Here is a 12105-nt window from a genome sequence, read left to right as displayed (position 1 = left end):
GTAAGCCTAGATCACAGCAACCTCAAACTCCTGGGCTCAAGCGATTTTCCTGCCTCAGCCTCCCGAGTAGCTGGGACTATAGGCATGCGCCACCATGCCTGGCTAATTTGTTCTATATATTTTTAGTTGTCCGGCTAATTTCTTTTTATTTTTAGTAGAGATGGGGTCTTGCTCTTGCTTAGGATGGTCTCCAACTCCTAAGCTCAAACGATCCTCCCACCTCGGCCTCCCAGAGTGCTAGGATTACAGTTGTGACCATGTTTAGTTATGGCCATGCCTGGCCATAAACTAAACTTTTGATTTGAAATCATACATTTCATATTTAATGACCTTAATAGTAACTAGGGAACACTACTATCACTTGTTAAGGATTATAAACATATTTATAGAAGTTTATTATAAACTATGACTTGGGCAGCAGATAATAAATGAAGAACATCCTGGGGGCATGAGGTAAAAGGTGAAAGTTTAAGACTTTCAGAAAATACCTTTGTTAAATTAACCCACAGACATTTCTTGTTGTTATCTTAACAAGAGAATGCTGCTTTATTATTAATAAAATGTGTATAAATTGTTTGCACAGAAGTGATGGACAATTTCTCAAAAAAATAAATAAATAAACGGCAAGAAATTTAACTGGAAAGTGGTAGGAAGCAGTCTAAGGGGTTCATCTATATATTCTGGCCAATCAATAACCAATGTTACAAACTGAAAGGCAAGGCTACAAAGAAACAAAAAATTAGCCTCTGTCCATTTACTTGGGTACAATCAATTGATTTAGGTAAGTTAAAGAAATGAATTCTACTGAAGAACAGCAACTATTAAAAAGAAATGACTTCTTTGTGCACACTGGGCTATATTCTGTTTCTACCATCAAACTGCCTATAGTTTTCAAGATATGACGAATCTATTTGAATTCATCCATATTTCTAAGAAATTATAAGTATAGGGAAAGCCCCAAAGACTTTAGATGAACTTGGGCAATTAGGCATATCTGAACTTCTCATGAAAAATTTTTTAGAAGAATCTAAAGGGCTCTATGTTCAAAAAGAGAAGCTGAGATGTTTGTGAGGCTTTGCTGAACTTTAATGTGGAAGGAATGGCGTGGATCTTAGTATCACCTGAGATACTCAGTATCATCTGGATACAGGTATCCAATATAGTTAGAGTAAGGTGCGTGTAAAACACATTTTTTCATTTACATAATATTAAGTAAAAAGTTCTAAAAATTTTTATAAAATACATTCAAAGACACTGAGACTATGTTCCATAATGTATTCAATATGGTCATTTTCTTGGTTGTTGAAATAGTCTCTTCCCAGTCTTTCAGTCTATTTTTTATAAGTGAAATCTGCTGTTGAGTATATGCTCCTTAGGATCAGTGACTGTATTATCTACTATTATGTAAAATTTTAATCGTTCAGGGATTGGAACTAAAAATGCATTTGGTAGATAAAACAAAAAATAAAATCTGAAAGACCTGGGGTACATGTTTTTACCATATGAAAGACTGAGGGAAAGCACAGAAAGAACAGTAGACTGGAATCAGAGGACCTGTGTTCTGGTACTGGGTCTGCCACATACCACCTGTAGTGATTGGAGACAAACCACAGCCTTTCAGATTTTATTTTTCCAGTTGTGAAAAAAGGGTAAGAATACTGGTCTGCTTCTCTCCCAGGGATATTGTGAAAAATCACATGAGATAATATGAATGAATGTGTCCTGAAGCTATACAGGGCTATTTATAGTTATATGATTATGAATGGATGTTACCTCTCAAAAAGCAAGAAAACTTAAAACGATACCTTACTGAGAAGCCTGTGAACTGTGAATCTAGCAAAAAAAGAAATAAACAAAAAAAGCCAGTAATCAGGGAATCAGGAGACTTAGGTCTTATCCAAATGCTGACATAACATTGTGCCCAGTGAAATTTGCATAAGGCCTTTCCCTTTAGTTTTCTCAACTAAAAAACAGGTATTATAGAAAGAATGTCTAAGGTATCTTCTAGTTCATAATTCTGTGACTCTTTTAAAGTCTGTTTAAAAATTATATTTTTCAGCTAGGCGCAATGGTTCATGCCTGTAATTTCAGCACTTGAGGCCAGGAGTTTGAGACCAGCCTGGGCAACACAGCGAGACCTTCTTTCTACAAAAAATAAAAATAAAAAATTAGCCAGGCATGGTGGCGTGTACCTGTAGTCATAGCTACCTGGGAGGCTGCTCCGGAGGCTGAGCAGGAGGACTGCTTGAGCTCGGGAGTTTTAGGTTGCAGTGAGCTATTACTATACAACTGTACTTTAGTCTGGGAAACAGAGTGAGACCCTGTCTCTTAAAACAAATTATATTTGTCTTTCATATGTAGAATAAAATATTGTCTAATGAAATACTACATAATTTTATTAGCTAATTCTTGCAAATTACTGTCATCTGAATCAGAATTTTTGAATTGCAAGACATATAATATCCCTCAAAATGTCAAAGCATATAGCAGGGTTAACTTGAACAAATATTTTCTTGAAGGAAACTCAGCAGGGATTGTTTGTGTGTGAGTATGTGTAAGCCTGCACCCATATGTATAGGAGGGAGTGGTGGGATAGGAAGGCACAATACCTAAGCTGTTCAAGGTTGTTATATTCATGCTATATCTTGTTAGCTATGTAGTGTGAGTATGAAGTTTGGACTTAATATTAGGCCCAAGAGAGAATCTGAAATGATAAAAATTGAGAAATATTTTGGGAAAGTTTTTGCTGTAAATTTTTTTGAGGTAAGAATAATGTTGTATTTATGTATTAAGTGACACAGAAAGTACTAAGTAAAAGTATAAAAACTACCCAGAGAGCTTTTAAAAGAAATACCTTAAAATAGATGACTCAAATGTTAGGCTTTTGTAGAAAATATACAATGATAATGCTCTGGGTATTAGCTTTTTTTCTTTAATGCTTCAAAACAGGTATTCATAATTTTATTTTTAGTATGTTATTACTTGTTTTCAGTTAATGTTATTTCAAAATGTTACTCAAACAAAAATAAATACAAAATAGGTCCTCTGAAGTTAAGTGGTATTATTTTATTTAACATTATTGCTTATAACTCTGTAATAATATGTATTCTCAAAGCCCAACTATTAAAATGTTCTTAGTTTAAACTAGCTAAACTCTTTTAAAAATGAGTTATATAAAATTTAACTTACAGTATGATAGATAATATATTATTGAAAAAGTGAAATGGAGAAATTGTCCTTATTTAAAAAAAAAAGCACCCAACTTGCATAAGGAATCTTACTGTGGGCAATGACAATGTCCTCAAACTGGATTATGATGATGGTTTCACAACTCAGGAAATTTATCAAAAATGTTAAATTATATCCATAAAATATATGAATTTTATCTATAAATTATGTAAAAACAATTGCATAGGAGAAAAATGCGAAGTAAAAAGCAAAACAAAACAAAGCATAACCCAACTCTTTATTGCTGCAAATTACCGAGGAGGAGAAGCTGCTTACCATGTCATAGACATTACGCCTCGTCCTAAATCCCGGGACCCGTCCTTACGGACTAACTGCTGTGGAAGAAGAAGAAAAACAAGGATGAAGTCAAACATAAAAGAAGACAACACAGTCAATATTCATATGCTGAAAGCCCACCAACTTCTTGAATGAGGAGAGAATATGCCTTTTCCGAACAAGAATGTCTGTGCTTGTCCTGAACATGAATAGCTATCAGCATAACATATTCATTCCTATGGAAAACCAAGGAAGTAGTTCACCTGATAGTTTAAGCACTCTTTATAAATAAAGTCAGCTCTCAGGTGGCAAGAAAAAGTCAGTTGTGAACCAGTTTAAATTAATCTCCTAATATTATGTGGTATATTGCTTAAGCTTTAAATTTATCTTTTAATACTGCATCTTTCTTTTATAATCTTTTTAGTATGTTCTATATTTTCATAGTAATACTCATTAAACTATATGCAAGATTTGAGTTTGAAAGCTCTTTAAATCTACAAAATATGTTCAGTATATCTTGTTTTATTAATGGCACCTTTATGAGGAAAAACACATTAATAAGCACTTTCAGTGGTACCAAATTATACTCTGTGTTGGATGCTTCCTCTAGAATATGAAACATTAACTCTAAATGAAAGTATACTGTGGGAGATTGAGTTTGATGTGACACAATATTTTATAAATCAACTCAATGTTGCTATAAAACAGATTGCAAATGTTTTTTACAGAGAGAATTACATGTTATAGAAAGGATTCATTTAACATTCATAAAGAAAATGTAAATTTTAAAAAGTTTTGAATTATATACAAATGCAAGAATACATCATATCTTCCTAATTATTTTTTCCTCCTAAGGATTTAAATTTTTAAAAATCCAGGAACAGATACCCAAAATAAAATGAAAGAAAAGGAGCACACTGTTCTCTTTGAGTCTTGAGTAACTACTGCTTTCCCAGTGTTATCTCTACTGAAGCTTTTTTTCCTTTTTTAGATTTCCTCCTTTATAATCAGATTTATACAAGATCATTCTTCAGCAAGATTTGGCACTGAGTATCTTTAAACAAATACTACATTTCTTTTTTTTTTTTTTTTTTTTGAGACAGAGTCTCGCTTTGTTGCCCAGGCTAGAGTGAATGCTGTGGCATCAGCCTAGCTCACAGCAACCTCAAACTCCTGGGCTCAAGCAATCCTTCTGCCTCAGCCTCCCAGGTAGCTGGGACTACAGACATGCGCCACCATGCCCGGCTAATTTTTTTTCTATATATATTAGTTGGCCAATTAATTTCTTTCTATTTGTAGTAGAGATGGGGTCTAGCTCTTGCTCAGGCTGGTTTCGAACTCCTGACCTTGAGCAATCCTCCCGCCTCGGCCTCCCAGAGTGCTAGGATTACAGGCGTGAGCCACTGCACCCGGCCAAATATTACATTTATTATCATAAAGATTTCAAGAGGATATTAAACTTTCCTGGACCATAATTATGTGATTATTACTGCTAACTGTACAGCTTTAAATCAAGCATATAATACCAATAAGAATTAAAGAATGAGGAGACTTAGTGGTGAAAGGTGGGTGCTGTAGTAAGTGATCCAATTTGGTAGAACAACAAAAAGAAGCAATGACATCTTGATTTTTCTGTACCAGTAAAGTTGATAGGAGTCAGTTAAAGTGTGTTTGGGGAAAAGAGCACATACACATGTAAAATTTCAAATTCAAGGACTAATTCAGACTGCCCTCACCTAATAGAGCAACAAACACAGAAAATCAAAACCTTACTCAGAAAGCATCAACCATAATGGAATTTCTCCAGTTTCTTGCAGACTTATTAAATATTAATAAATTCTAAACACAGCAATCAAGTTAATGGTAAGATGCTTTATTCTTTACAAGGTCTAAGTATTATTTCTATCTCTTTGCCCATGGCAAGACTGACATGTTACCATAAATATATTTATATATGAGACTTGATAAAACAACTGGATTTGTAAAAAAGAACTCAATATAACACAGAAATTCTCATCAATTTGAACCTGTTCCAGAGGTTAAGGGGAGAGAAGTTATATTGAATTATATCTCACTGTTAAGCCAATGTTACTTCTAATTATTTGTTGTGACCCTGACAAATGAGTAACAACATACTGCTATGTGCAGGTTTTACCAATCCTGCTTGTAATGACTTGCTCTTGTGAAATGGATGCTAGGTTCAATCAACATTGTCCCCGATGTCTTTCCTACTGTATTAGTGTGTTACTATAACTGGCATACCCAACTTCTTTCTTATGATGCAGATGTGGCTTAGTCTGTGTTCAAATCCTATACTCCCAAGTTAGTAGGGGATCCACATTATAAAGTTTTAACACTTATTTGAAAAGGACACTTATTTAACTAAGACCAATATTTCACTTCTAAACACCTTTACTCACTCATTCCTTGGTCTCAGCAGCAGCACGCCATATGGGTAGTTACTCATGGAGGCAGAAGGAGGGGGAAGAAGGAGGTGTCTCTGTGAGCTGTTTTATTTTTAAACAAAAAAGCCTCGAAGGCTGGTGTGCAATCAGCTCATAAACACCCTCCACCATCAACAAGGCCAAGGAGTATGACTGCCCTTCTTTCCCTCCTTTCCACACACACCTCTCAGACAGTTGTTCTGTGACTTCATTTCCTCTTCCTGGATACCCTTGATTTGGAGAGGAGGGGATGAAGAGAGGAAGATGAGCAAAGCGAAGATGATGAATGAAAGGAGCAGAATCTAGAGACTACTGCTCCCCAACCCTCATAACTTCTTAGTGATGCTTTTAAATTTAGATGCAATGAGACTTAAACATGAAAGAAATGATTAATGAAATGATTTTAAATGTTTCCACTGATTGCTTGGAAATTTATGAAGAAGAAAACAACTCATAAATAGCTTTGTAAAAGAGAAATGGGACATGCAAACAACTCACCCAAGTATTTTTCTAAACTTGAAGAATGAATATAAAATTAGGTAAATGTTCAATCAATTTATGTTGTAGCTAGCACACCATCTTTAAATAAGGCAAATTTATGATAAGGTATAGCTATATTTTTACATGCTGTTTATATACCTCATGATAGATCTACCTTTTCCACATAATTAATATCTATAGTTGTTTATATCTACTTTGTAGAAATTTTTAAGAAAAGGAGGTAAGAGAGGAAAAGAAATAAAAACTAGAGTTGGTGGTTAAATTCTCATCTGTTATTCCATTAACTCTATGTGGCCTGAGTAAGCCACTTAACCTCTCTTGGGGTCTTTTCTTTTTTTAACTTGAAAATGGATAGGGGGCTCAGAATAAAAGCATAAGCTATCATAGCACCATTCTATTTTACAGATGAGGAAATGGAGGCCCAGAGTTACCAAGGTTACAGAAGTAGCCTGAAGGTTACGCTAGTGTTTTTCAAACTGATTTCACAGCAAAACTATTTTTCAATATGTTTGAAAGCCTCATACATAAACACATGAAAATAGAATTAACTCTGGGTGAATCTAGGTTTGGGTGACCTGGCACCCCCTGCCTCTACTCCCCAGGGCCCTGAGGAACAGGGCTGTATATGTATCAGTTTATGAACCACTGGGCTAGACAAGCTCTAGATAAGACTAGACAGGTTTCCTCCATTGCTAAAATTATGTTTCTGGGAGCATAATTTTATGATTTGAAATATTCATATAAGTTTGGAGTTGCTTCTTTTAGAATTTATTACTGATAATGTATCTGATTAATTTGATGTTAAATCCACCAATTATAATTCTCTTCCTTAAGAAAAAATAAATTCCCCTGCATTAAGATGCAGTTTCGAGAAGTACATTATAAGAAAAAGTGAAGACTGTTTTGATCATGATTTGTAATTTTGGATGTTAACTGTGCTAATTAAAAACAACAACAACAACAACAACAACAACAACAACTACTTAAGGAGCACCACTCTAAGAGCAAGGTATTATGTTATTTACTCTGGGGATACAAAGCTGAGTGTGCAGGAGGCCCTGTCCTCCAAGAGCTTAGCATCTAATAAGGAAAAGGTGTGCATACAACAAACAAGAGTATAGACAAATATGGAGTCAACTAAGATTTCTGCTCTGGTAAGTTACATAACATTTCTATTTTAGGAAAGTACTTTCAGTAGGTAGGTAAATGGTGCAATGAAGACTGGAGAATGGGAGAAGGTAGACTGCTACAGGCAGAGACCAAATGCCAGTAGTGCTAAGGGTGAGAAACCCTGTAGTAGAATGGTTAACAAAACAAGAAGACAACAGAATTAGGGTGACAGAGAACTTCTGAATAAAGGTCATGCTGCTTATCAAGTCAAAAGACAGGGTGACTGATGATAATTGATTCTGCCACTATTTAAAGGACAAATTATGACTAGGAATGATTGGTGGGAAGTTATCCTAACAACATCTTTCACATTTTAGATCTGTAACAGATTTTTAGAGGGAAGTTACTGATATTCAAAAGTTACTGTATTTAAAAACATTATCATGAGAAGCAAATATGTTATTCTATCCACCAACCCTTAAAGTCACTGTCAGACTCTAAGGGTTGTTGTCAGAGAGTATTGAGCCAAGTGGAACATTGGTTTGACCCAGTATAATATCATTTATTTTATACTTTTATGTGTAGTCATCATCAAAGATTAAAATCTATACTTACCTCAGATAAGTCTATCAATGGTTCTTAAAAAAGCACAAAATACCCACTGCACATGATACTCTTTGAGAACTGTGAAGGAATGCCCTACAAATATCAATCAATGGTTTATTAGACCAATTATAAAATCTTTATTGAGAATTTACATTATTCTCTAAACTGAGTTTTTACAGAAGATCTGTGTAAGAAAATGAGATATGGTAAAGGCTAATCTCAGAGACTCAAACTAGCTGAATAAAGAGTGGGTTGCTAAATAGAAAAACAATTTCGTTTCTAGCATATTTTGTGAAAAATTTAATTAATAGGAGTTTAAGAAGACATCAAGGAACTGACACATTCCTTAAATCTAGTTTTGGGGTGAAACTATAGGGGTATTCTCTCATGGCCCTTTTATTTCAGAATCACTGGCAATTATCTAGGTCCTGCCCTTAAACTGAGAAGATAACGAGCCTGTGGGGTCTCATTTTGCAGAGTGTAAGAGAGTCCAGAAAACGTGGAGCCTCAAATAGCAAGAAACAGAGCTGCTGGTGGTGGGGGTTGAGAAGGGGGAAGAGAGGCGAAGAGACAAGCAGGGGCTGAGGTACACATGTCAAATACATTGGCAGAGGCACAGATGTAAAGGGGTTAACAGCAAAATTAGTCATCAGATTGTCAAGATAGTCAAGACCTTACGGGTTTCTTTCAGGGTAGGAGAGATTCTCTATTAAGCTCTGGAGGCTTTTAGAGTTATCTTTGTAAGACTTTTAGGGACTTGATTGTTGGGCACGGAATCTATGGGTGTGAGGTGACTCACACAGGCTTTGCTGTCACATTACCAGGGACCCACTTTCTTTATGGGACAGTTATCTCTCTAGACACAAGACCAATAGATAGATATTTTTCAAATGTAAATAACATTTATATAAAATTAATACTTTTCCTCAAAATAGTTGTTTTAAGTATTGAAACGAATTATAGGAAATGAAAAAAAACATTTAAGTGCCACCTGCATTGAGATTCTTCATGGTGTACAAATAAGTATTTTAGTTTTAACTTACTTATAAGGTAAGATTTCAGATAAGTTTTATGACTATCCTTGATATTATATTCTTAGTTTTGATTGAATTCTTTTCACATAAAGGAAGAAAACTCCAAATATTCCTGAAATTTTAAAGCAAATCCAAGCATAAATTAATTTTTATTTAATATAGTAAACCAGAGGTAAATCACTGTATTCTTTGATAATCAGAATTAATAAAGTGAAAAGATATAAAATATTATTTTTTAGCAATATGAAGGAGGCAATAATTGTGACCATATTTTCAATGATTTAGTGTACATTAACTAAATTCTAGGTATTTAGACAATCTGTTTCAACATACCAAAAATTACCACTATAAATTTGTTGTTGGATTTAACACAATAATAACATCATATTATTCCTATGGTTAAGAATAATTCAGATTCATTTCTGGTAAAAGGACAGTAAATAGAAAGTTTTTGTGTTATATAAAGTGGTTTTTGTAAATAGTGTTACATAGTACAATTATCAGATACTTTGAAGACTAAGAGAACACATGCACATTGAAGGCAATCTATTTATTGCCTACTGTTTTTCCGATTGAAAGGCTGACAAAATCATTAATGTCAAATTTTGTGTGTGTGTGTGTGTGTGTGTTTGGCTGGAAGAGGAACTACCGTGGAGTTATCTGATGCTTTTGGGTTCTCTGTTCTTGTTTTGAACTAGACAAAAACAGCTGTTCCTGAATATAAGTAGAGGGTGCACTTTGGTTTAGGAGCCAGTCCTTTTGAATTAAGCCAGCCTACTCCTATTGATTCTACATGCTCAGTAAAACACTGAATATTATTAAAACACTTCTCCTCATGTGAAGATTGGCTGTAATGGATATTTTTATGATTATCTTGGAAAAGCAAAACCAGTAATTATTCATTTAGTGGGTTTTTAGAGAAGGACATAGGGAAAAATAACAGTGATTTCTCTACATTTTCAGAAATAATTTAACATTTCTGTGCATAATTATTACTATACATCTGAAACTTATATAAAAACATACTTGGTTGTGTCATGAAACACTTATAGAAGGTAAATGGTACTTTCCTACTTGGGTTTTGTTTTTCAGAAATTAAAGAAAAAAACTCAGCATTTTAGGAATTAAATATTAGTACCTCAAAATGGTTAAAAAAATAGAATTGTATCTGCACTAATAAGAAAATATGTTCAACACATATGTAAAAGGCAAGGACAGAATATTAAGTATGATCTTAGTTTCATAAAAAGAGTGAATAGACAAAGATATATTACGTTTATATATGCAGAGAACATTTTAGAAGAAACTCAGAATGAACAAGAATATTGGGAAGGCAGAAGATATTTTTTATTTTACACTATTCTTTACTGATTGAATTTTTAAAAGTATGAGCAAATATTACTTTTATAGTAGAACTTCGAAGAATTAAAAAAGGAAGTTTAACAACAATAACTTTCCTCCCCAAATAAATGAATCACATAGATTAATTCTGAGCCTAGCAAACATAAAAAGGCTAAAAAACAAAAAAATCCAAAATACTAACAAAAAATAAAAACCAGTTTGTAAGCACTTTTTTTTTTCCCCAAAGCTGCTGAATTTCTTTCCTCTCTCATAGCTCCAATATTCTTTTTTCTATTAGGTACAAATTTATAGCATACTTGGGTAAAAATGTTCTGGAATGAGCTTGAAGGAAAACATTCTCCCACTGCCACTGCCCTGTGGTATAAGTAGTTACTGATTTGTTTGGGGACTCTCTGGCCTCCAAGGAGAATAACTAACCCTAGCCTTGTCCCCTCCTCCTGTAGCAAAAGAGCCAGGGACAAATGCTTTCATTACCCACTAGCATTTCAATGAACCAGATGAAATGCTGGAAGGTACATGGTACAATTAGTAACAGAGCAGGTGTGTTCCACTTGGAAGAACTTACAAGATGCAGCAGCTGCCAAGCTATTAAAAGGTATAATTTTACTTCTTTTTCTATAGTTTGAATAGAAATAATTTTAAAAAGGAAATAAAACTATTGAGGTTTTTTTCCTTTTTTCTTTAAAAGTATAGAGAGTACAATTCTTATAACTTCCACATGAAGAAGGGTACAATGAAACAAACATAAACAGTGATGTGAAAAACAAGTGTGACACAAAACCTGGCTAACTGTGCAGGTTACAACTGCCTGTGTGACTAGGTGATGGAGGAAAAAGGGCACTGGCCTGAGCATATGAAGGTGTGCTTCTAACTGGCAGCATCATTTTTTTTTTTTTTTTTGAGACAGAGTCTCACTCTGTAGCCTGTGCTAGAGTGCTAGCTCACTGCAACCTCAAACTCCTGGGCTCTAGCGATCCTTCTGACTCAGCCTCGCGGGTAGGGTAGCTAGGACTACAGGCATATGCCACCATGCCTGGCTAAATTGTTTTCTATTTTGAGTTGTTTGGCTAATTTCTTTCTATTTTTAGTAGAGACAGGGTCTTGCTCTTGTTCTGGCTGGTCTCGAACTCCTGAGCTCAAGCAATCCTCCCGCCTTGGCCTCCCAGAGTGCTAGGATTATAAGCATGAGCCACTGTGCCTGGCCTGACAGCATCATTTTAAATGAACCTCTTTATATTAATAACTTTCTGGATCTTTATTTCCTGTAAAATGAAAGAGCTGACTAGAGTCTCCAGGGATGATCTCTAAGGTCCTTTCCCTGTCACTAATTCTATAATTCCACGAACAGAGATCCCCTGCCCAACAATTCTAGTCACTTATCAGACACTTTTCATGTTCTTTAAAAAACACTTATGTGTTAAAATAAAAATAAGACTTGCACATGAAATTAAACATCTGATAGACTTTGTGGGAGGTTTATAAGGCAGGATCTTGATAAAATCAAACCATATATATTTTGATAAAGGAACTAAACTTAAGAAATG

At 34.5% G+C, this 12105-nt stretch overlaps 1 protein-coding gene across 4 annotated transcripts in view; it reads right to left on the bottom strand.

Moving 5' to 3' along the window:
* The window catches only part of AHI1 (Abelson helper integration site 1), a 184520-nt gene that overhangs the window by 16173 nt on the left and 156242 nt on the right, over positions 1-12105 (bottom strand). For 3 of the 4 annotated variants that reach the window (XM_012739468.3, XM_012739470.3, XM_012739469.3), the window contains one exon: positions 3505-3563. In XM_012739468.3, the coding sequence (XP_012594922.1) occupies positions 3505-3563 (59 nt within the window). Of the gene's footprint in view, positions 1-3504; positions 3564-6132; positions 6179-12105 lie in introns of all 4 variants that reach the window. The other variant, XM_012739471.3, reaches the window with a different exon arrangement.

Source organism: Microcebus murinus, chromosome 5 (genome assembly GCF_040939455.1).
Source record: "Microcebus murinus isolate Inina chromosome 5, M.murinus_Inina_mat1.0, whole genome shotgun sequence".
Lineage (NCBI taxonomy): Eukaryota > Metazoa > Chordata > Mammalia > Primates > Cheirogaleidae > Microcebus > Microcebus murinus.
The sequence above is the reverse complement of the archived record's forward strand: the minus strand, read 5'-3'. Positions and strand labels throughout refer to the sequence as shown.